At 50.7% G+C, this 24,083-nt stretch overlaps 5 protein-coding genes across 5 annotated transcripts; 3 read left to right on the plus strand and 2 right to left on the minus strand.

Moving 5' to 3' along the window:
• Nucleotides 1-51: 51 nt before the first annotated feature.
• Nucleotides 52-4,787, plus strand: DNA2 (bifunctional ATP-dependent DNA helicase/ssDNA endodeoxyribonuclease DNA2; the record flags this gene model as incomplete). Its single annotated transcript, XM_076630445.1, has 14 exons — nt 52-567; nt 659-733; nt 801-885; nt 944-1,365; nt 1,430-1,703; nt 1,778-2,154; nt 2,224-2,429; nt 2,490-3,216; nt 3,285-3,406; nt 3,473-3,611; nt 3,678-3,937; nt 4,004-4,103; nt 4,187-4,384; nt 4,455-4,787. The coding sequence occupies 14 exons, from the start codon at nt 52-54 to the stop codon at nt 4,785-4,787; spliced, it is 3,834 nt and encodes a 1,277-aa protein (XP_076489504.1).
• Nucleotides 4,788-5,051: 264 nt separating this feature from the next.
• JCM6883_005991 (uncharacterized protein) lies at nt 5,052-9,747 on the minus strand (the record flags this gene model as incomplete). The annotated part of the gene is made up of 14 exons (XM_076630446.1): nt 5,052-5,175; nt 5,241-5,455; nt 5,533-5,742; nt 5,806-5,952; nt 6,026-6,596; nt 6,658-6,822; nt 6,977-7,076; nt 7,146-7,382; nt 8,232-8,557; nt 8,619-8,887; nt 8,959-9,053; nt 9,128-9,242; nt 9,310-9,411; nt 9,499-9,747. The coding sequence occupies 14 exons, from the start codon at nt 9,745-9,747 to the stop codon at nt 5,052-5,054; spliced, it is 2,925 nt and encodes a 974-aa protein (XP_076489505.1).
• Nucleotides 9,748-11,080: 1,333 nt separating this feature from the next.
• On the plus strand, nt 11,081-13,370 carry JCM6883_005992 (uncharacterized protein; the record flags this gene model as incomplete). The annotated part of the gene is made up of 7 exons (XM_076630447.1): nt 11,081-11,221; nt 11,302-11,342; nt 11,410-11,543; nt 11,627-11,693; nt 11,763-12,387; nt 12,456-13,244; nt 13,308-13,370. The coding sequence occupies 7 exons, from the start codon at nt 11,081-11,083 to the stop codon at nt 13,368-13,370; spliced, it is 1,860 nt and encodes a 619-aa protein (XP_076489506.1).
• A 250-nt stretch (nt 13,371-13,620) lies between these two features.
• Nucleotides 13,621-19,626, plus strand: JCM6883_005993 (uncharacterized protein; the record flags this gene model as incomplete). Its single annotated transcript, XM_076630448.1, has 14 exons — nt 13,621-13,794; nt 13,884-14,171; nt 14,234-14,285; nt 14,354-14,493; nt 14,560-14,633; nt 14,698-14,973; nt 15,043-15,344; nt 15,415-15,653; nt 15,723-17,485; nt 17,547-17,723; nt 17,788-18,455; nt 18,536-19,122; nt 19,191-19,306; nt 19,377-19,626. The coding sequence occupies 14 exons, from the start codon at nt 13,621-13,623 to the stop codon at nt 19,624-19,626; spliced, it is 5,106 nt and encodes a 1,701-aa protein (XP_076489507.1).
• A 994-nt stretch (nt 19,627-20,620) lies between these two features.
• JCM6883_005994 (uncharacterized protein) lies at nt 20,621-23,985 on the minus strand (the record flags this gene model as incomplete). Its single annotated transcript, XM_076630449.1, has 11 exons — nt 20,621-20,758; nt 20,830-21,713; nt 21,776-22,078; nt 22,147-22,211; nt 22,283-22,324; nt 22,395-22,504; nt 22,577-23,084; nt 23,158-23,234; nt 23,315-23,515; nt 23,593-23,792; nt 23,856-23,985. 11 exons carry the CDS (start codon nt 23,983-23,985, stop codon nt 20,621-20,623), a joined length of 2,658 nt encoding a protein of 885 aa, XP_076489508.1.
• Between the last annotated feature and the right edge of the window lie 98 nt (nt 23,986-24,083).

Here is a 24,083-nt window from a genome sequence, read left to right on the forward strand (position 1 = left end):
TCCTCCTCACTTTCGATTCAATCACATTCGATCTCTATTCAGCGGAACTGTATGCCCGCGGTCAAGTGCGAAGAGGCGTTCCTCTCTGGTTTACTCTCCGACCTCGACTCATCCATCTTCGACCTCCCTCCTTCGTCTCAGACCCAAGCTCCCTCTCAGCCAACTCAGACTCGACCATCGACATCATCACTCGCGACCCGTGGAGGCGCGACCGGATCGAATTCGAATGTCGTAAAGAAGGGAATCAAACGAGAATCTCGCAATCAGGAATCGCAAGAGGGAAATGGAAGCTTGACGAGGAAGAGGATCGCACGAGAGAACGTCCTATCACCGAAGAAGGTTAACGGTGTCATGTTCCGCGGAAGAATCAAGTCAGAAGAAGGGGTGATGAAGGAGTTAAAGCCGAAATTAGAGGAAAGAAAAGAAAATCAAGGTCTAGCGGTCGGTCCTCTTGTCGTAGACCGAATGAGCAGTCGCAAGGAAGCACTTGGGAATCAAGAAGTCCACGAGCTCATGCAGGGGATTGACTGGGACGTGGAAGACGAGGATGAAGAGAATCCTGTCGAGGTGAGCTTTCTTTCGTTCTTGACCCTCTCTGAAGTGCTTCACTTGCTGAGGTGCGCACGTTGATATCGATATTTCAACTTCGATACTCTAGGTCGAAAAGCCTCTGAGCTCGCGGTACCTTCGTTGCGTGGTCGAAGGAATCGACTCGAGTTCACATCGCAAAACAGTCAGTCACGATTCTCGCTCTACGTCGAAAAAGTAGACCCGCGCTGACCTCATTCGCCATCCCACAGACACTCACTGTATCTATCACTTCGGTCGAAGGTACCAGAAAGATTGAGCTCTCGGACGATTGGTGTGAAACCGAAATCGAAACTGGTTCGTCGAACTTCTCCTCCTTCCGCTTTACTCGACAGAGCTGACACTTGAGGAACAGGCGATGTCATCAACCTCATCGGAGACTACGACGCATCAACTAATTCCGCCGAACCTTTCACCGTCGATCGATCCTCCGGACTCCTGATCGTTCACCCCGACATTCTCGTCTCCTCTACGAAAGTCGCCGATTCATCTCACTGTACTCGAAAAGCTCTACTCCAAGAAATCATCCGCTCGTCTGGGGCTCCGACTCCGGCTCTCATCTACGGAAACATGCTACACGAAACGATGCAAAGATCACTGTTGGCGAATCGATGGGACGAAGAATTCCACAAAGAAACGATCAACGAGATCCTTGCAGAGAACGGAGGGACACTATGGTCAATTGATTTGTCGTTCGATGCGGCGAGGGAGCAAGTGTTGGAAAGAAGTAAAGAGTTTGGAGCTTTCGCTGAACGATTCATCGGAGACAAACCAAAGGTACGTGACGTGCTGATTCAGCACTGATGGTGCAGTCACTGACGATTCTGCATCCCACGTACAGGCGGACGCCCATCTCCTCGATTCCCGAGTCGCCGAAGCTGCTCGTTCTCGTTTAGCGGTCCTCAAAACGCTCGCGGTCGAAGAAGATATCTGGTCACCTCGTCACGGACTCAAGGGAAAGATCGATGTATCCCTCGATTCGAGTATCACTGATTCGATCGGGTTCAATCGAAGAGGAACGATGCCGTTCGAGATCAAAACGGGTAAAGCGAACGCTGGAATGGAACACCGAGCTCAAACGATGCTTTACACTTTACTCATGAGTGATCTCTACAGTAAGCCTACTCCTCCTCAACGTGACTCACTCGACTTTGTGGAAGCTGACCGCTCCGTCGTCGAAACTTTGCAGACGAAGAAATCGATTCGGGCCTACTCTACTATACTCAATCGAACGAAGTCTATCAAGTGAAAGCAGCTCGGAACGAAATCCGAGGTCTTATTCACGCTCGAAACCGCTTCGCGACGATCCTACATCGACGAACTGCAGTTTCTCCTTTCTTCGTCACGCCTCGTTCGACTCCAGCTCTCCCGCCACAAGCGACTGATGACGACGGCGACGATGAAGAAGATGCGCTATGGGCTCAGCTCGCTACACCAGTGAACGATATCCCAGCTAGTAGCCAGGCGATTCCGGCGGAGGATCACTCGCTTTTACCGCCTCCGATCGACGAAGAACGATCTTGTCGAAATTGTTACGTTTCGGATGCGTGTATGGTTTATCGTCGAGTGAGTATCTCTCCTTACCCCGAGTCTGTCAATAAGGCGATAGCTGACCCTCCTTCCGCAAACTTGCAGACGGTCGAAGCTGAAACCGCGATCTCGGAGGACGAAGAGAACCCGCTACAAGTACTCTTTGATGAGAAGACCGGACATCTCAACGAAGTTCATGCCAAGTTCTTTTCGAAATGGGAAGAGTTGATCCGATTGGAAGAACGCGAGATGCTCAAATACAGAAAAGAGATTTGGACGATGACGGCGAACGAGAGAGAGGAGACTGGGAGGTGAGTCAACCTTGTCGACACCGGAATCTCTCGAGGATGCTGACTCTCGGGGAACGATAGATGCCTCGCGAACATGAAAGTCGACTCAACTTACATTCGACCAAAATCTCAAGCCGACAAGATCCACCGATTCGTCTATCGCCTCCGACGAGCTGACTTCGACGCTGCTCTCTCGGGAACTCAATCGTCACAAAGTCGAAGGACTACATTCGGAGGCGCACTCTCGATGAACGACCCGGTCGTCGTCTCGCTCGAGAATCCCTCGGTACTCGCGATCGCTCGAGGATTCCTCCTTTCTCTAGAACCCGACTCGGTCATCATCGGTCTCGATCGATCTCTCACCGACATACCTCGACGAAACCAGCAGAGAGGCGACGATTTGATCTTCCGAATCGACAAGGATGAATTAGCAACCGGAATGGGTCGAATCCGAGACAACCTCCTCCAACTCTTCGTCAACGGTGGAGACGAACGTCGTCGTAAACTCATCGTCGATCTCGAAACGCCTCGTTTTGATGGACCTGTTCGAGCTCGATTGATCCCGTCTCATCTCAACTCTGATCAACACGATGCGCTCAAAAAGGTCATGAGTGCACGAGATTACGCCCTTGTTCTTGGAATGCCCGGGACTGGAAAATCAACCGTCATTGCCGAATTACTCAAGATGCTCGTCAAATCGAATCTCTCGGTTCTTTTGACCAGCTACACCCATTCTGCCGTCGACAATATCTTGCTCAAAGTCAAAGACGACGGTCTCGGTATCCTTCGACTCGGTAATCGTGACAAGGTGAGACTGAAGTTCTTCGAATGCTCGTCTGGGAATGATCTGATTCGAAGAGAGCTTTCATCTCGCAGATCCTACCGAGCTTGCACCAATTCACCCTTTCTCCCGAAGACTACTCCAAGTCACTCGTCGATATCGATAACAAGCTCATGAGGCCCAAGATCGTCGCAACGACAGCTCTCGGAATTAACGAGTCAGTTCTCCTTCGACAAAGGCGAAAGCTTTTCGTAAGAGGTAGCTGACTGTGCTCGCTCAACAGACCTATCTTCCTCAAACGTCGTTTCGACGTCTGTATCGTCGATGAGGCTTCGCAAGTGACGCTACCGACTTGTCTCGGACCTCTTCGATTCGCAAACAAGTTCATTCTCGTCGGAGATCACAACCAACTACCTCCTCTCGTATGTCTCCCTCTTACCCTGATCGTTCGACGTAGGACAATGCTGATCTCGGTGCTCCTTGTGCAGGTTCGCAACATCGACGCTCGCCAAGGTGGACTCGATACGAGTCTCTTCAAGCTTCTCTCCGAATCGCACCCGCAAGCCGTCGTTAACCTCACTCAGCAGTATCGAATGAACGAAGACATCATGCTCCTGAGCAATCAGCTCGTCTACAATGGTTTACTCAAAGTCGGCAATTTCGAGGTTTCGCAAAGGAAGTTGCGTTTGCCGAAACCGGACGGGCTAGATGGAGCTGATCGATGGCTTCGAGACGTCCTTGATCCTAGGTGAGCCTCGTTTCGTCGCTTTCGTTCTATCAACTTGCTAACTCGAGATTTTCCTCCCTTGAACAGTCGAAAAGTCGTTTTCGTCGATACGGACCAACTACCCGCGCGCGAAAAGAAGACTGTCTCCTTGATCGAGAACGAGACTGAAGCTCTCATCGTCCTCAAGGTGAGTCAGAAGCTCTCTCCCCTCCCGTCTTCTCTTCCCTCTCATTCGATCGCTCATGATCGAGTCACTCGTGATATCTATAGATCCTCAAAACCCTGTCGGCCTGTCAAGTAGCTCAAGAGGACATCGGAGTCATCACTCTCTACCGCCAACAGATCCATCTCCTCGAACGTAAACTGCGTTCGTTCCCTTCCGTCGAAATCCTCACGGCGGATCGAAGTCAAGGTCGAGATAAAGAATGTATCGTCATCTCGTGTGTCCGAAGCAATGAAGCCGGTCAGGTTAGTCACACTATCACTGCTCGCTGTTCTCGTCGCAAATCGCTAAAGCTGTCTATTCTGGACTCGGTAGGTCGGAGATCTCCTCAAGGATTGGAGACGTATCAACGTCTGTCTCTCCCGAGCGAAGAGTAAATTGATCGTGATTGGTTCTCGTTCGACCTTGTCAAAAGTCGAAGTTCTCGAACGATTCTTCAAGATTATCGACGAGAAAACCTGGAATTACTCGCTTCCGAACTCGATACTCCCGACTCTATCCTTCAACACCGACGACAATATGGAAGTAGATCAAGAACAGGCGATCAAGCTTGAAGATGCGGTCAAGGAGAAGAAGAGAGGGAAGAGTACGAAACCCTCGATTGGTCGAAACCCTCTCATTCGTGATGTCTACAATCACCTAGGTTGAGCGAACGAGTCTTGCACATAGTTTCCCACTTCTTGTTGTATCTTCAATATTTCCTCTGTTTCTTGTATTCGAACCGTTCTCTCTTTTCTCGCTCTCACCAACCAAACAGAGAGGATGAAAGTGTTTCAAAAAGGCTAAAAATATGGACATAGTAGTGGTGCGCGCGCGATATGAAGTACAAAACTTACCTGTAGACACAGAAGACAGAAAGAGACAATAGAGAGAAGAGAGAGAGAGAGAGAGAGAGTATGATGGTCGTCGTGTCTATGAAGAATAATCAGCTACAAAATCTCGTTCGATCGCTTCCCTCCCTGCTTGCGTAAGCTTTGGTCTACCGTCCCATTGCGAAAGGTCCTCTGGTTCTGGCTCAAAGTATCTCGATACATATCTATACACACAGCCTCAGGTCAGCTTCGGACTCCAAAGAAGGGAGAGAGAAGGGAGAAAACTCACGGCTCTCCATTCTTCTTTCTCAATTCCGCCTTGTCCCTCTGTTCCTGTTCGATCCGTTGTTTCTCCTTCGTAGCATTATTCCAATCCTTCTTGTACAAAGCCTCACAAACTGGAGACCAAACCCTTCTAGTTTCGAGGTGATCTTGAGTTTCGATCGGGGCGACTTGTTTAGGGAAAACTTTGAGCGGTACCAAATCGATCAAAGTTGTCCATTTCTGCAAGGTCCAATCATTCTCTTACGTTAGTCCGCGATTGGAACGAGACACGACGAGGGAGAGGGAGGAAAACTTGCAGTTTCACCAGTTTTCCTCCATTTGATTTCTCCCCTCCAATTCCCTTCGAATTCAGCAACGAGATCTTCTTTCGAAACTTGTTTCACTTTCGAATATCGTTTATCTCCAGAGGTTTCGAGTTCGAAGAATTCTTTCTCCCCTTCTGCCTCGTTTTGCGTAGATCGGTAAATGATTCCCGAAACGGCGAATCGGGGTTTCGATAACCAACTCTACAACGCCAATCCTCGTTAGCTACTCATCTCGCAACTGAGGGAGAGAGAGATTGAGCGTACCTCTTCATGATAATTAACGATCGCTCTCAATCGTTTCGTTTCACGAGAGTCTGCTGGTATTCTCGCCGTGACGAAAGTTTCTCCTAACACAGTTCCATACACTTGGCCCCTCAACAGTCCCGCAACCGCTCCAATTGGATGGCTCACCTACATCGCTCAAACTCAAATCAAGTCAGTTTTTTTTTTCACAAATCGACTCGGGATGTTCAGAACGACTCACATGATACTCCTCCCCTTCCCTTTCCGGTAACTCGACAAAGATCCCCCGATTCCTCGGCCCAGGTGCGAGTCGTACGTTCGCTCCAGTAAATTTCGCACTGATATGATCGACTCCTCGAGCCCTGACCAAACCTTGAGGTCCTCTAGATTCAATCACGAAATGCGACACTGGGGGATGGTGGGACGTTTGTTCGTTGATGAAGACTACTCGAGCTTTCGTCGAGGCTGCTCCATCCGAGGTGGTGGAGGAAGAGTTGGAGTTGGAGATGGGAAGAGAGGAGGAAGCTTGAGATTTTGTCGATTTGAATGATTTGACCGAAGCTCCTCCGGAAGCTATACTAGACTCAGCTGAGGTTCGTCGAGCAGTGTTCGAAGGAGTAGGACGAGAGAGGGAGGCGATAGTAGGAGAAGATCGAAGGGCCGCGTCGGCAGTACTTCCTTTCCCTCGACCGGCGTTGTTGAGGATCTCTTGACTTGGTTCGTTATCGATGTAGGCGGTAGGATGAGGTTGATTCGTAGTTGGATCGAGAGTTAGGAGTGGTGTATCGTTGTAGGAATGAAAATGTTCTCCCCTACACAATCTCACAACTTCGTCAGGAAAGCGTCTGAGCGTGAAGGAGGGAAGAGACATACAGGATAGAATTGAAAGGTTTCGCGATTGGGTGTTTAACCGTTCGTAGATCTCTCGTCAATAACCATCGGAGACAAGCGAGGAATCGTTCGAATTCGTCGTCTGAACTCCCGATCGCCGCGAAGAAATCGGGTCGTTCGATATAGGTCCATAATTCGAGGTTACCTCTGTCGAATGATATGAGAGGTCGGTCAGTCAGTCAGGTTCATGCGATAAACCGAATAAGGTCAGGTGGTGGGGAAGAAGCGAGAACAAAGGAAAGGAGGCTCGTCCTCGCCTCCCTCGAGTGTTCGCCTCACGGGAGGGAAGAGATAGACTTACATAGGTTCCATGAGCTGGGCAGGGAGCGATACCCTAACAGAGGTTAAATCCTTCACGTTCAAAGTCTTCTTCAATATCCCGAGTAACGTCTTCAATTTGCCTGTCCAACCTCGTCGCAACTCAATCAGTTCCGGGACAACTCGCTGACTAGAGTGAGATGAAGGCTGACCTGATTCACTATCAGGATCTTGATTCGCGATGTCATTCTCGTTGATCAAACTCGATTCGTCCTCACTGATCTGAGCGGATTCGAGTCCTTCCGATAAGCTGTCCATAGTCGTGTTATCGGGAGTGACTGTACCGCTCGATTCGGTCCCCCCGCCGTTCTTCTTGGAAGACGAGTTACGGGAGAACCATCCGCTAGCCGACGGTGCGGGCATCTTCCGTTCTTCTTGAGAGGGTGGAGCTGTGATTCGTAGGTGGGGTCGAGAAGTAGGTCGTCTAGGAGTTGACTGGAGAGTAGTCTCGAGAAATTTGCCGAGAAAGAAGAGAGAGGAGAGGAGAGAACGTTCGCCGAGCCGACGTTCTTGGATTCGGCCACTTCATCATCAATCGCAGCACTCACGAACGCCTCAGGCAGAGCTCTGTTCAGTCACCTAGAAGTCTGGTACAATCGACCCCACGCTGTCTGGAGCGGGACTGATGCAGGAGAAAGTAGTTCGCCGTCGCTCAACACGAATCTCGAATCTCGCCGCCTGGTACACAATCAAGAGGCCAACTTTGGTCGCGCAGAATCACGAAAAGGATGAGAAAGGATGTGTCAAGTCATAATGTAGCAGCTGGCAGAACGACATCTGAGGGAACAGGGAAAATGGGTCGAATTTAAATCGCAAACCTCTCGGAGGAGACGATACACGCTGAGACGACAACGGCGACGGGACAGGACGTTGAAGCTGGACTTAAACTACGCCATGAGCCTCCGCGGTCTACGTAGCGGTGACTATCGCTGCTTCGAGCATTCTCGTTTCGTAACTTTTCGAAAATCTTTCATTTGACCTCGACGTTCGCTTCTGACTCTCTCCAGCTCAAAGCTCGACCTGTTCGACCGTAAGAGTATGTAGCATTCTTGAACCGAGATGGTGATTCACAATCGAAACAAAGATATCACAACAACAAACGAAATAACGAAATAACGCAAGACTGAAGAACGTGAACAGGAATGAGCCGTGACTGAGAGGGAGAGGGAGGCAGAAGTAAAGGTACGGAGGACAACAATGTGAGGAACAGACATAGAAGAGCGAGAAGGAGCTATAACAGAATAAAGTAAACGAAGTTTGCAGGTTCTTGAGGGAGAGGAGAAGGGCGGGAGGAGGGGGAGGAGGTTGTCCATTCGTGAGTTGATCGTAAAGGAACGTGATTCCGACAGGTCGTGAGATGGTGTCGTTGGCGTGAGATCCGAGGGGTCTTGTTCCGAGAACGGGGATCGCCGAACGAGGTGTGTCGTGAGAGGGATCCTCCATTGGTTGTCCACAGGTCGTGAGAGATCGTAAAGAGTCGTAAGGTTGTGAGAGGGCGTAAGGGATATTCTTTTCGTCGTCGTCGAGACCGTGGTACGGCTCGTGCTCGTAAGCAGTAAGTAATCTTTTCTCCTTTTTTTCTTTCTCGTTTTTCTCTTTTTTCTCTTTTTTTTTCTCAAGCTTACTTCCTCAAGAGGAGTTCTAACGCAGCCGAAGCTGAACCATTGTAGCGAGTCGGTTCGTAGACGAAGCTTCCAATGGCGAAATCGGTAAGTACTCGAGTCGAAGCTTTTCGTTTGAGAGATCGAGGCTTTGCGGCGACAGGTGTGCGAGGGATCGAGGAGGGAATGGGAGTGGGAACCGGAGAAAGTTCTCGACGGTAGAAGTGGGTCGAGAGGGAGAGTGGGATTCGAGGGATCGAGAGGAGAGGGAGACTGTGCCCGAGGGTGGAAAGCTAAACGATACGAAATTCTGTCAGTTTCTAAGCCGTGCGGAATGAGGGAAGTGGAGAGAGAGAGGACGAACGAGAGGCAAAACAGTCTTGATGAGGCGTAGAGGGCTCAAGAAGCGGTTGAAGAACGCAGAATCGAGAGTTAGAGTTAACTTATCATCGAAGAGGTCTGAGCCCGTTTTTTGAAAAGTTAAAGATTTCAAAGCAAGAAAAAGGAGAGAAGATTTGTGCTTCTCGACACACTTTTGTGCCCGCATTGGGGTAAGGAGGATCCGAAAGAGATGATGAGAGTACAAAGTTCTTCGGGGAGTTCTAACGTAGCAGCAGAGCGCGCAATATGGGCAGCGACGACAGCGGGCTAGTGATAAGTCGATCGAGTCAGCTGCGAGCTCCGGGAAGCTCGAGAAGCAAGATGGAGAACTCACAGTATAGAGAGAATCGACTCCAGCACATAGCAAGCGACAGAGCTTCCCGAGAACGCTCGACGCCGCAGCGGTAGCAGGGTTGACTTCAGAGACCCAGTTGGACTGTTCACAAGCGAAGCGAAACGTCGTGCAGAGTCAGCGAGAGTTACGTGAAAAAGTGATCGAGCTGCAGGAAAAACACCAACTCACCAATCTTTCAACATCCGAGACGGAGCTCTTGAGCCCTCTGCGGGTTTCGAGTCGAGCACCGAGGCTAACTCGAGGGATGAAAGGGTTCGAAGAGAGGGTGGAGGAAGGAGAAGTCGCGGCGAGAAGACAGCGTCGAGCGGAGAAATCGAAATCGAGCGTGATGGCCGTTTCGAGAGCGGGGAGTTGGTCGATACCGATGACAGACAAGAGAGCATTAAGGATCGAGGGCGTGAGGATAGAGTGAAGCATCGTGGATCGAGTGCGGTGTGAGAGTGTTTCGTTGCGAGAGATGGAAGATTTCGTGGAAAGTGAAGAAGGTGGTAATCTCGTGAGGAAGAAGGGGGAGGTAAGTCGCAGTGATGGAGTGGGAGTGGATGGAGAAGTGAGAGAAAGGAAGAGAAGAGAGAGAGAGAGGAAACGGCAGCGATTTTATAGTCGAAAACTTGCGATCACAAAAATTGTGCTCAAGTTCCCTCACATCACTCGTTCTCCTCCACTACGGCACGAGAGCTCCTGAGATTGATCTAGTCAGCCCTTGGTGCGTATATGGGTCAGTACGAGCGCGCAGAACGCGTATAGACGACGTTGAAACTTCGAAAGGACGAAAAATCAACAAAGCGAGATGGCGAGCACAGGGGTAACTCGAGCATTGACGCGAACGAGTCACTGCAGAGTTGTGCTCAAAGCTGTGATGCGAAGCAGTTGAGCACATTCGAGAACGTTTCTCTTTCCAGAGCAGAGCTCCAGAGTGCTCAGCTAGTAACGAGCAGGAGAGGATAGAGAAACAGAGAAGTTTGTCGAGAGTGTGCCGCCGAAGATTGTGCCCTCGAGATGGAGCTCAATCGTCGAGACTCTTCTGTGTCGAGCGATCCTTCTGGACGAACGACGGATTTTCGGTGGGCAAAGCGTTGACGAAGCGGGAGCGGGAAAAGATCGTTGAGCTCGAATCGAGGGTGTGTCGAGTACAGAGAGACAGCGGCGATCGAGGCCTAATTGACAGAGCTGTGTCGTAACGTCAAGCTGGTCAGTGAGAACGTCAACGTACCAAATTCGGATGAAAGATGCGAGGGGCAGAAGAAACGAAAGAATACCCACCTCTTTCGCCAGTCTGTAGGCCTCCTTGTGCTCTCTAAGGCCCTCCTATACCCATATATCATCGTTGAGTGTCATGAGAAGCGATCAGCAGTGTTCTTCGAGCGAGTTTCAAGTCGAAGTAAACAAACGAAAACAGGGTGAGGAATGTCGGCGCCCAAAGACCCCTCTCATGAGGTTCTTCGACTCGGTGGGCGGACCAGTTCAATGAATCGTCGGCGAAGGAAAGGCTCAAGCAGTGGAGGTGATGAGGAAGAGATGAGATCGAAGATGGGTGCGAGGTGGTTCGCGAAGATGGGGGAAAAGTGTCGCCGTTTGAAGTTCTTCCTGTCGGATTTGACGCGGAGGATAGTACGTTCTGCAATTGTCGAGTTCAACATCAATAGGAGAGACGATTGTTGGAGAAAGAGGAGTTCTAAACAACTCTGTGTTTTTCTCTCCTCTCTTCGAAAACTCCGAGTCAGGTCCGATCACAACACATCACTCGATTATGTCGACTCTCAAAGCGAAACAAGATCAGATTCGACAGCAATTGAACCTCAAGAACCTCCAAAGACACGATCCACTCATCTCAGAGATTGTGACGAGCGCGAGTTACGCTTCAGTTTACGAGAACTATGGCGAACAATGGGTTAGGCGACTAGTTAAGACCATCGTAGATCAGAGATCATTCCGCTGATCCCAACTCAACGCAAACCCCGCTCCAAACAGGTCAAGACAGGAGTCGAAGGTCCAATGTTCCTCTTCTCGAGGTGAGTTGAACTCTCCCGTTTAATGAGCCTGGCTGAGCTAACGAACGTTCATCTTGTACGCCGATAGAACGCAGTCTCCGCATTACGGATTCTTCGTGTTGAATCGGCAAGGACTCGAATACATTCAAGAATTCCTCACTCCCGACTGCGAATTGAACGTCGGTGGAGAGTTCATCTTGTTTGAGAGCGGTCAGAACGTCGGTCAGTCGCCCAGGTCATCAACGACGAGAGGTGAAAAAACCGAAATATCGAAAACTGACTCTCATCTTGTTTGGCGACTGCAGACAAAGCTACCGGAATCTGGATATTCGACGAGAGTGAACGAGCGAGTCTCTGTAAGAGGATGGAACAGTGAGTGAAGATCTCGAGCTAAATCAGCGTTTCTCCGCTGATTTCTTCGCGTCTTTTCCACTACTTCAGACTCCGGTCAGCAGCGACTGCTGTAGCTTCTTCAGCCTCGTCAACACCAGCATCAGCACCAGCTCTTCAGAAGGCGCCGACTGCCGGTCAATCTGTTTCTCTCGACCTTTTGTTCGGTTCTGCCACCTCAAAACCCTCTTCTTCGACGACAACAACGACACAACCGACTCCAGCAGTACCTTCCCCGAATGTCATAGCGACGCCGACAAATCCTCTCGATCTCTTATTCTTGAATGCAGCAGCGAGAAACTCTCCTCAACAACAAGCCCGTCAACCTCCCATCTCGCAAAATCCTCCCCTAGCTCAACCTCGACCAACTTCGTCTCAGCCCATCTCGCAAGCTCCACCCTCAGCTATCCCGAAAACCCTCGAACAATTGTTCGCTGCCGCTTCTCCAGTTCCCCAATCCGCGACTCTTCCTTTCCAAGCGCTCAGTCAAGCTCATCTTTCAGCTCCTTCACCGAGTCTACTCCCGAATACGCTACCGAAGAACAATACGACTACGACTACGAATGCGAATGCGGTGAATGGAGTGACAGCTGGAGGAGGAAGGAAAGAGGAGCAAAGGGGAATGAGTTTACTCGATTCGATTTTCGCGAGCGCAAAGACGACCGATGAGGCTCACGTACGTCAGATAGATTCTTCAGAATCTACCGAAGGTGATGTTGACGATCTTCGAGATGATCGTTGCAGACCCCTCAATCGCAACCTTCGAACCCAGTACCTCAAGCTCATCCCGCCTCGACGACAAATGTAGCAACGACAAGCTCAGCTGATGGTCGTGCATTGTTAGCGATGCTCGGTCATCCAGCAGCTCTCACTTCGCCCGTCCCCCCTCCGACTCAATCGCAATCGCATTCTCACCCTTCGACGACGATTCACCCTGCTCCTTTCCAGATGGATCAACCTCCCGCCCAACCACAGAGCGTGACGACAAACTCAACAAGTTCTCAATCACCGGAGATCAGCAAGAAGGAGGAGGAATCGAAACCGTTATTCGCCGCTCCTCTTCTCAGTCACGACGTCTTTGCGAGTTTCCCCCTACCGACCCCGAAAGCGAAGAAGCAACCATCGATCGACGGAAGTGCGGGGAAGTCGTCTGGAAGTCGATCAGATCAAGGAGAGGCAGAGACAGAGGCAGGGGAACGAGAAGGATCGGAGAAAGATTCAAAAGTCGACGAGGAGGAAAAAGAAGTTAGCGAGGTGCTTTCTCACGTTGAAGAGTCTCTCACGGACGTCTTGAGATCCGCTCCCGGTCCTCTTCCGAGTATCGCCCCTACTCAATCCGCTCTCGAGGAGGATTCGAGACAGACGACTCGAACGAACGCGACAAGGTCGACGAAATCTCCTCAGATTACGAAGTCTCAATTGGTCGATATTGTGGATTCGACGGTGACGAGTCATGGACTTGATGGGAATCATGATGAAGAGGCAACGCTTGAGAGGGAAGAGTTTATGAAACAGGTTTTCGAAATGTTGAAGGTTAGTCTCGATCTCCCTCTACTCCTCTCTGGTTGCGGGCACTGATCGATTGATGGTATCTAGAAACCGAGCGTACAAATGCAGCTCTATGGGAGATACCTTGAGCGCGTCGAGGAGTCGCAGTGATTGATTACACAAAAATCCTAATCAATTTCAATTGTTGTTTTTGGTTTAGTTCTACTTGTTGTTTCTCCCCCCCATTGGTTCTTTACGTAGAACACACGCACAGTGCAGGATTTGGTAAGCATCTCCCGAACCAGAAATCGCGAGAGAGGAGAGGAAAAGAGAGAGAATTTCGCTCTTCTCCCTCTCCCTCTCTAGTCACTTCCCCTCACCCTCTCTAGATCCCTCGAGAGCTCGGTATACACTTTCAAGTATGAGTTCGTCTTCACCAGAGGCTACTCCACCTCCTCTCGTGGCTCCCTTCTCGGAGATTACCACTGCCTTGATTCCTCATCTCCCATCGCCTTCCACCGCTCCCGAAGACCTCTCGAGGCTTCAACAGGCTATCAAATCTACTCATGAATGGTCTACGAAACTATCTTCCATTGTAAGTTCCCCCTTTCCCCTTGTTCTTCGACGCGATCTGGTCCTCAATTGAACTGATTCTCTCCCTTCTCCCTTCTCACTGCTCTGTAGACCACCACTCCCGATCCCGAGACTATCGATGATTTCTGCAACTTCTTATCAACCGAGTTCTTCGAGTTTCAAGTCAATTCATCCTCGTCTTTCGATCCCCCGAGCAGTTCCACCAATCCCGACACTTCTTTACCGCACGGCCCCCGCCCTCGTTCCCCTGAAGGTACGAGAATCGCAGCGATGGTTCAAGTCGTCAAGGAGTTGTTGACCGGATTGAATGAGAGGGCGAGCGAAGATGGAGGTGATTGGTGGTATCGAGTCGCGATTGCGTTGGGAGAAGGTTTGATCGTAAGCTCTCTCCCGCTCTTCGTTCATGCCCAGTCGAGTCAAGCTGACACGACTCGACGTAGTATCATCTGGAGGAGAACACGGTTGGAGACAGGAAACCTGCCGACCTAGCATGTCAGTTTTCTCTCTGGTTTCCGTCGAAACGACACGTTCGCAACTAACACAGGTCGCACCCTGAATAGACCGTACTTATCTCTGCTCGACTACCGCGGCGGCTCTCGTCAAGGCGATTGTTCCCGAAGCGAGTGAGCTCCCGAAAAGTTCGGCGGATGATTTGGGAGGATTGGGACGAAATTCCCTCGAAATGGCGGCGAAATACAGCGTAAGCAATACATTCCCCTCAACTAGATCGTTCAGCAGTGTTGAGTTGACCTGCTTGAATGGATAGGCGTTTGACGTTCTCGGAGAGATGCTCTCAAAGAATGAATCAAACAAAGCTCTGCTCAGGTATCTTTTCCCTCCGTACGTCTTCCTCAAGTCAGTAACGCTCCTCTGCGTGATGTACTGACGTCGGTCAAACGATCAGGGATTACCTCGGATCGATCCTTCACGCTGGTTGGGATTACCACCTCTCTCATCTCACATTCGAACTCGCTTTCCGACTGCTTCCTTCGGCAAAGAACTCTCCTCGAGATCGCAAGGATTTCCTACAGCAACTCTTCTCGGAGGACGTGTTTGGCAGAGGTCCGGAGAACTTGGCAAAGAACTTGCGAAAGACTTTGGACAAACTTGAAGTTTCGACGGGGTGGGAGGAAGGTTACCAGAAGATTTTGAAAGAGATCTCGATGCTCCACATCCGACGGTATGTTCTCTTGACGTTCACGTTGCTAGCGAATCGAACGAAAAGTCTGACCCCTCGTTGCGATCACAGCTCACAACATTTCGAACTACGCTCGATGACCTACGATTCAAAACAACTTCTTCTGCCTGCGGACCGAGGATCCGAATCCTTCGACTCTCAAGGAGAACCTTCCCTCTCGCAGATCGTCAATGAGCGTTTCTACGATTCGAAACTGTTTTGGATTTCGCGCCATGTTCTCGCCGCGACGATCATGGACCGCAAGGAGGATTACGAAGAGGACGAAGAGAGGATGGTCATTCCCCTCGAAGGAGTCAAGAAGGTCTTCGTGCACGATTTGGATACTGTCGAGGGATCAAACGAAACCAACTTTGGTGAGTTCTCTCGCGCGGTCTCCTTCTCCATCTCGGTTCCTCTGACCTCATATGTGATGGGTGCGAGTAGATTGTTTCCGAGTCACTTTCCTAATCGACGCTGCTTTCCCTCTCACTCTCGGCTCGAAGCCTTTATCCTCCGAAGCTTTCCACGTTGGGAAGAGGATCGTCCCTTTGACCGAAACCCAAGACTTCGAGTACAAAGCTGCCGGAACCGAGGTACCCAAGTATCACCGACTCGTCGTTTTGATCAAGAAAACTCCTTTGATGCCGAAAATTCTTCACGAAACTCTTCTCGATCGAGGAAAGGTAAGTCATTTCGGTTCGATGCTCTAGATCCTAAGCCGCGAGACTGACTACGTTTCGATCGTCGTGCAGCGCTATCCACCGTTACTCGAGGAATTATCCGATTTCCCGAAAACTTCGGCTTCTCGTCCTCGACCTCCCCGTCATGCTCAGCCTGCTGCTCCAGCAATCGCCCCTCCAGCTCAATCCATTGCCACTACTACCTCTGCCGCAATCGCTCCTGTCGATCAAACCGCTCCTCGAGATGAAGATGAACAAGAACGAGAACGTCGCGTTTCTTTCGCTCCGACTCCGACCGACGCTCAATCCGATCGTAAACAGAAAGTATCAAGTCCTCACGAACCTCAAGAAGGAGCTTATTTCCTGGGAGAAACGCCAGAGGAGACTGAACGAAACAAGGTCGAATCGTCGAAGAAGAAAGACGTTGAGGAGGAAAAGGAGGCGAGTCAGGAAGCGTTGAGGAAGAAAAGGGAACAGATTCAGAGTATTGCCGATGAACTTGAACGAGGATCGAGCGAAGGAGGACAAGAAACGAGAGTGGGAGGGAAGGTGGAGAAGGAACGAATCGCCGCAGGAGGAGGAGGAGGAGGAGCTCGATCCCCTCGACAACAAGTCAAGTCGCCTCAACGTCTCTCGGACAAACCAGTCACCGCTCCCGCTGAAGTCACGAAGAAGACTCCGTCGACACGTCCACAACAAGTCACTCCGAAATCGAAGAAAGAAGAGAAGAAAACGGTTCCGTCGAAACGAGGAGACGAATCTTCGGAATTGAGTGAACCCGAATCGGAACAAGACAAACAACTCGACAAAGACAAGGAAGGGAAGTCAAGAGTACCGGAGAAACCTACCACGACGAAAGGAGGCGGAGGAGCGATCGAAGGAGGACAAGCTCAAACTTCACCGGAACTTCAAGATCTTCCTCCTCGTCCCGCCAAGAAAGTTACGACGTCTTACTCGCGACACAGCAGAACTTCCTCAACCAAGAAGAAGACCCCGACGAAAGACGACACTGATGATCTTGCGATGGAGGAAGTTACTCGCTCTGAATCTCCCGAAGTTCCGAAGAAAGTCGTCCCTACTCCGGCTCGCCAACCGAAAGTCGCCACGAAGAAGAAAGTCGCCGCGCCTCCTCTTCCTCCTCCGAAACCCCAGAAACGAACTCGATCGTCACCGTTGAGCAAAGGAGGAGGAGGAAAAGAAGAAGATTCGAGCGAGAACGAAGAATCTGGTGGATCGTCGAGTGAGAGTGACCTCCCCGCTCCGAAAGATGTTGGTCGAGGCAAGAAGGGTCCGGTCAAGAAAGTCGCTCCTCCTGCTGCCGCCTCGAAGAAATCAACGAAACCTCCTCCTCCGAAACGACGCAAGACTGCGACTTCTACCTCGACCGCTGCGGAGAAAGACAAGGAGTCTGATGAGACCGACTACGAAGCGTACCCTTCCCTCGAACAGAAGAAGAAAGCTCCCCCTGTTACCGCGAAGAAGTACGGGAAAGGGAAGAAATCGCCCGCGAAGAAAATCGTCGGGGGAACGAGGAAGGCGGTCAAAGGAAAGACGACTCGAGGAAGCAAGAAACAAGCAGTAGAGTCCGCTCAAGAGGAGCAATCGGAGGAGGAGGAGGACATCGAAGCCCCCAACGTTATTGCGAAGATGCGACCGAAACGAGCCGCTGCGACGAAGAAGAAGGTAGTCACGGACGTATCCTCGGATGAGGAGGAAGAGGAAGAGGAGGAGATCGAGGAAGCGATCGAGAAACCGAAAGGGAAGGGAGTCGGCGCCGGGAAACGTGTTGCGAAATCGAGCAAGGTTGAAACCAAGGAGAAAAAAGTCGTTTCTAGGTCAGTCATTCCTCTTCGTCCTGAATGCCAGATCAGTTACTGATCGCTAGTTCACTGTTAGATCTGCTAGCGTATCTGTCGCTTCTCCAGTCCCAGTTCCGAAGGAGAAGACGATCTCGAAACACAAGGCTCCTGAATCGACCCCTCCTCCTTTCGACGTCAAGGTACCGCAGAAACCTCGAGCACCTCCTTCTATTCCCGAAACGACCTCGACCCAACCGAAGAAATCCTTCCAAGAGTGAGTCTCTAACTTTCTTTTCTCGTCGAGCTCAACTGATTTTGTCTCGTTTCGTGACGTGCAGACTCGTTCAAGAACCCGCTGTGGACGTCGATGACAGCTTCGACATCGCCGAGGGTGCAGAAGGAGACGATTTCGGAGGATTCGACGGCGGTTTCTACCAAGAACAAGAACAAGAACAAGCAGAAGGAGAAGCGGAGCGAATTCAACCCAAGTCCCCTCAAGCTCAACCACAAGCTATCGCCCCTTCTCTCTCTCCTGTCGGTCATCCTTCAACTACCGACGCCTCATTCGCTGATCGAGCGTTCCCTCAATCCGAAGACCGTCAAGTCGATCGTGACAAAACTAGGACGAAATCGAAAGTTCTCGTCGATGAAACTCCGGAGGCGAGTCAAGAACAACGAGTTGAACATCAACAGCAACAACAAGCCGAAGAAGATGCGACGGATGGAGCTCTCTACCTCGGAGCTCATAGAATTGGATCTCAACTTGGGGAATTCGAATCGACCGGACAAGACGTTGAAATGGAAGACGGAGAGGGAGATTACTTGGGGTCGGAGGAGGAGGCAGGAGATGAATGGGAGAGTGATTACGATGCGGGAGCAGAAGTCGAAGCGGAAGAGAGAGCGGAAGTCGAGAAGCAGGAAGAATTTGTTGAACTCGCCGACGATTCTGAAGTACATTTCGATCCTGCTTTCCTCGAGCCGATTGCCGAACAGTACACTCAGGAGGGTATGTTACTCTTTCCCTCGCTCAAATTGCTGTCAGTTTCGAGGAACTGATGACTCGCTCGAATGCAATTTCGGTCAAAGCTCGAGAAGAGTCGAACATCAAACGTCAACCTCCTCCGCCTCAACCCGTCGAATTCAGCAATCAGGGTCATCCTTCAGCGACTCAATCTCGAGCGCAAGTTCAACGCCCCCAAGTCGAACCTCGAATCCGCCCCGTCGAAGGTACTCGTCCTTTCCAACCTTTGAAAGGTCCTACTCAAGCTTCGAGGTTCTCTTTCGGTGCTCTTTCTCGTCCTGTTGCGCCTGTTGGAGTCCAAGCCCGTCCTCCTTCCCGTCAACCAGCTCAGTCTCGCACGGCGACTGCAACGAAATCTCAAGCGACTCGCGTCGCCCAACCCACCTTCGCTCATCGCGTTCAACCAAGTCTCCAACGTCAACACGTTCCTTCAACGTCGAAAGCTCCTCGACAATCCTCGAATGCGACTGCCTCGACTTCGCGACCTCCTCAGAAAAGGTCAGCTCAACCAACTCAACCTCAATCTCAAGGTAGAGCTCCCCCTGCTCGTCCTCTTCAACATGAACCTCGACAAGCCGAAGTCCCGGGACGATACCGCGAGTACAACGAGGATGCGCAACAACTTTACGGTTCTCTCACTGAATTTGCCGGTGTGAGTAGCTTCGATCCACTCTATCTCGGTCGCTCGGTCCTTCTGACACTTTGATCACTTGCTCTTAGCTCATGGCCGACAAGCACCAAGAGCGTCAACTCGAAAGGGACGATCATTTGGCCGAAGCGAAATTACGATTCGAAGAACCCCTCGTCGATTACTTGAACGATACTTTGAACGAAACGTGAGTGCCTCTCCTCCCTCACCTCGCTCGTCTCACTCTCGGCTGACGCTTCGTCATTGGCTCTCGTTAGTCGCGCGTTGATCGACTCGGCTCGATCTCTTTCGATTACTGGAATCACTCCCGGTTCGAACGATACCGAATCTCCAACTCAAAAACTCATCGCCGCCGCTTCTTCCGTGATGGAGGAGAGCGACCTCCTTTGGAACAACTTGCAGAAACGCTTGGATGGTATGGATGCGACGCAAGGGGAAACTAGCTGGCTTGATCCGATCGGTGGAGGAGGGGGAGGAGGAGGGGGAGGTGCAGTCGGTCCTCGTTGAGAACGAAGAAAGATGAAAAGAGACGCTTGAGAAAAGTCGCTTGAAGTTTTGGTTCAGTCTCTCCTCTTTGCTTGCTTTTTCCTATGAATCACAGTTTGTTCGCCCTCTCTCTTTCTGTCAAGGCTTGAGTGATCACGCAGAGATGACTCGTGGCGCAGAGAGAGACGATATTTCGTTGAGCTTAGACCGGGAGTCTCGAGCGGCTAGTCGATTCTGCCTTCCTCTTGCCGCCGTAGCTCCGTGTGTACTCTTTGGCTGGCTGAGCCTGCGTAGTCAAGATCGATCGGTATCCTCAGGGGAAACAATTTGCAGCTGTTCGAACTTGGTGTCCCGGGCTCTAGCTTGCGTTCTGCTTCTGCGCAGCGCTGTAGCGTTAGGTTCGTTGATCTGAAGCTGCTGTGGACAGCAGAACTTGTCGATTCAACGGCGTCGGGAAGAGGACAGGCAAAAACCTAAAGCTGAACTGCGCTGCAAGCTTCCGATTCATCGTTGAAGTCTCGAGACAGATGCTGGGCTTCGCAGAACCATCAGAACCTCGCTCATTGACCTTGACGCCAACGACCAGGATCCTACACACGAGAGTAGGGAAATTGGCGAAACCCTGTAGACGAAATAGAAGCCAAATTGCTCCTCCTCATCCAGTTCGAGTCTGCTTTTTTGGTCGAGGAGCCGGAGTGCTTCAATCTGCTATGCAGGGTGAGGATAAGTCAAAGCGAACTAAGCTCGATGCTGATCTCTCACGATTTGGTGCTTTCAAGGCAAAGAGTAGTCATCCATTCACACGACAAAGTGATTTCACTGGGCAGACGAAGCGTGGAGGAACAAAAAGAGAGAGGAAGAGAAAGAGAGAAGGAGAAAGAGAGAGAAGGAGAGAGAAGGAGAGAGCGAGAGACGGGGAGAGGGAGAGAAAGAGAGAGGGAGAGGAGGGGGAGTGTTTTCAAGCATGATTCATTCGAGACCTTTCTTCGTTTCGTTCGAGCTATGTCGCTCTCGTTCACCATCTGTAGTAACCTCGTCCCCAAGCTTCGCGGCGACGTTCTCGACCATTCTTCTCCCTCAAGATCAGCGTCGGAGCGGGAAGAATTGCTCCTTTCTTGTCCTCCGCTTCTGCAATCTGGTGGACTCGGAGAAGCTGCAGCGAAGAGAGCGAAACGGATGTTAGCGTCTCCGACAACTGATAGGCAGCAGCGGCAGAACACTTACTAAATCGTTCCAGTCCTCCCCTTTCACACTCTTTTTCCCCCATCCTTTCGGTTGGTTGTCAAAGACGAGCATCTTCCCCTTAACGGCGTCGTTGAGCTTGTTGACGGGGTCATCGGATTTCGGGTCGACGTCCGTAACTTCTAAAGGGGCGGAGACAGCGATCGAAGCTTGAATCGAGAGTTCCAACGGGAAAAGTTGAGCTCGAGTCGGCGAGTATGGCAACGAGGCGTTTTTATCACCGTGACGATCATGTTGATGTTCGAGGACCGTTGAGAAAGCTCCGAATTTCCCATGACACAACCCGCAGAAGACGAACGAAGTCGGGCGGTTGAAGAACTGTCCATCGATGAGCCGATTCGGAGTCATTTTTCCTTGTTCAACGTTTCCGAGGAGTTCGACGATGTCAAGGTTCGCTACTTCTTCCTCGTCCATCTCTCCAGTCGCCGTGAGAACCGTTTCGACGACATAGACAACGATATCGACAGCGTATTGAGCGACTTCTTCGAGGATCTCGTCGAGTTTCTTTTCGTAGATTCGATCAGCTTTGACTCTCTCCTCCTCGACGTTCGACTGAGTAGCGTAAAGAGGGTTGTCGTAGTAGAGCTCTTTGACGGCTGGGAGATGAAGGAAGCGACTGTAGAGAGGGAGAACAGATCGTTCCTCGGGAGTTTCATGCATTTCGACAATTTTTTCGTACTTTGCCTTGAAGAAGTTGTTCTTGTGCTGGCGTTGCTCGTAGGTGAGCATCGAAAGACGATCTCGCTCAGCCGGTTCGACCTTTTTGCGTGAGTTCGAGAGACCCTTTGACGAAGAAGGATCGACTTCGGCGAGATTGACTTCGGAAGTTACGAGTTGTTCGAGATGCGGGAGGACGTATCTCCAAACTAATTCCTTCGAGTTGTCGTCAGTATCACGATGCACCGAAACCGAGATGGAAGAGACTGACCTTTTTTGGGAACGCTTTGAGGTTTCGAGAGTAGTTTCTGTTTCCAATCCTTCCTTTCTCCTCCTTCCCCTTCCTCCAAGTCGTCTCCAGAATCATCCTCGTCGTCCTCCTCCTCCTCTTCTGCTCCTGCATCATCCTCCATAGCTTCGAGACGAGCCAACCTTCTCGCGGCGGCCTCGCGAACTTTGGTTTCTTTCTCGTTTTCGAAGCGGTTACGAGCAGCGGTTACGGCCGATTGCCATAACTGATTCGCGATACTCTGACCAGCGAGTTTCGTCAAACGTTTCTTGATCTTGCGCCATTCTGTTTGGTAAAGTTGAAAAGTTAGCGATTTCCATTTCGATTTCGAAGAGAAGCCGAGAACGAGTCACCTTTGCTACCGAGCACGGAGGGGGAGTTGACGAGAGGGTTCTCGATCCAAACGTCGTCGGAAAAGCTATTGGAGACAAAGAGCGAAAGATTAGTTCGGCGAATCCCATCACGAGAACGAAAGAATGATCGACTCACTCAGTGCGTTTGAACCCCTTCTTCTTGAGCTTGCGTTCGATTCTGCGACAGGAAGAGGTAATGAGTTCTCCAAGCTTCTGTACGAGGCGAGAACTGAATCGATTTGACTCACGAACTGCGACGTTTCTGAACTGCCTTGCGAGTCGAAACAAACGCAAACTTTCGTTCATCTTCGAGAACATCTTCGAAAGCGGCAAGGATCCTGACCAAAGCGTTTGCAACCTGATATGCACAACGAGTGACGTCAGCTCAGACGATCGAGTTGAAAACCGAAGACTGTGAGAAGTTGCTCACTTTCTTCCACTTTGAATGACGTTCCTTCTGCTTGAGAAGATACTCCCTGATCCTCGGCGAGAACGATTCGATCACTTGCTCTTCCAATCGTTCTCCAAAGTTACGAGTGTAAGTCCTCCACGACCTCTTGAAACGTTGACTTCGCTTCTTTTTCTTCGCAGTTTCTGCCGTCGTGTCGACGTCAACAGCGTAGTTGATCTTTCCTCGAGTCGAACGACCACCGATTCGAGTGTTCCTTCCGGTTGAACCGCTTGCTCCTCCTCCTCCTCCTTCTTCCGATTCACCGTCATTGTCTTCGTCTTCGCTGGCGAGAGGTTGTTCCATAGCATCGAGCAGCTCGAGATGTTCGAGTTCTTCATTGACTTTCTGCAGTTCGTTGTAGAGGGTGTACGCGGCAGTTTTTCGATAACGATCGTTCTTCGCCGCGAAGTTTGTAGTCGAAACGGCTTGCGCGGTAGCAGGGTGGAAGTCGGGGTACAGTTTGGAGATGTCTTCGACTTTGACCCAACTGCGCGAGTAATGTCAAGGTCAGTTGGTTCAAGAAGCGATCGGGAACCAAAATTGAGAGGGAGAAGACTGACTTCGATTCACGACAGGCGGGGCAGAAACGAACGCAGAGATAAAGATCGGGAGTTTGGACGACGCCTTCTCCGCAGCTCTTCGAGAGAAGAGAGGGATGCAGAGTCAGCTTGAGATCCTTAAGAGATAGAAGGATGAAAGCGATCGATTTCTACTCACTTCGCATTCTCGATTGAAGAGTAGATTCGCCAATTGAGGTTCAGTGACATCTCCGATATCGATGTCGGGAATGTCAACGTTTAGGTAGGTCCTAGCTTTGATCCACAGAGAACGAGAATCCGGACCGGAAAGGATCGAATGGAACGATTTGCAAGAGGTGTCGAAGATCAAGAGTTCTCGAGGAGAGAGGTACGAGAAGATCTAACACATCAACGTCGCGAGTAAGTCAATCGAAGAGGACTTTCGATTGCGAAACGAAAGAAAGGATTCGAACTCACTTCTGCGACAATTTCGTACGGGACTTTCGTACTGAAGTTCACTCCACTATTGTACTGATCATCTTCCTCCTCGTCACCCTCGTCATCATCGTCGTTGTCTTCTCCCTCTGAACTCGAATCCGAATCCGATTCATTCTTCTTGCCTTTCTTTCCCTTCTTTCCCTTTCCTTTGTTCGTACGTTGTCTCTTGTTCTTGTTAGCTACACATCCCTCCCAATGTCAACCTACCACAGCTGGATGGAAGCTGGAGAGATGAAACTGACTGGGACTCCAATCGACATCATCATCTTCTCGCTCTTCTACCTCCTCCGCACTCTCGGGTGCATCAGAATCATCCGAGTAGGCTTCTACGTAGCTGACTCTACCCCTCTGACGGGTACTACGAGTCGACATGAGTAGTGGTGACTGGAGAGAAGAGAGAGTCTCTCTTTCGCGTCGCATCGTGCGCTCATCATATTCTCACGATACGAAACGAGTACGGTTCGATACGA

Source organism: Sporobolomyces salmoneus (genome assembly GCF_050403485.1).
Source record: "Sporobolomyces salmoneus JCM6883 DNA, S_salmoneus_JCM6883_v1_ctg10, whole genome shotgun sequence".
NCBI classification, from domain to species: domain Eukaryota; kingdom Fungi; phylum Basidiomycota; class Microbotryomycetes; order Sporidiobolales; family Sporidiobolaceae; genus Sporobolomyces; species Sporobolomyces salmoneus.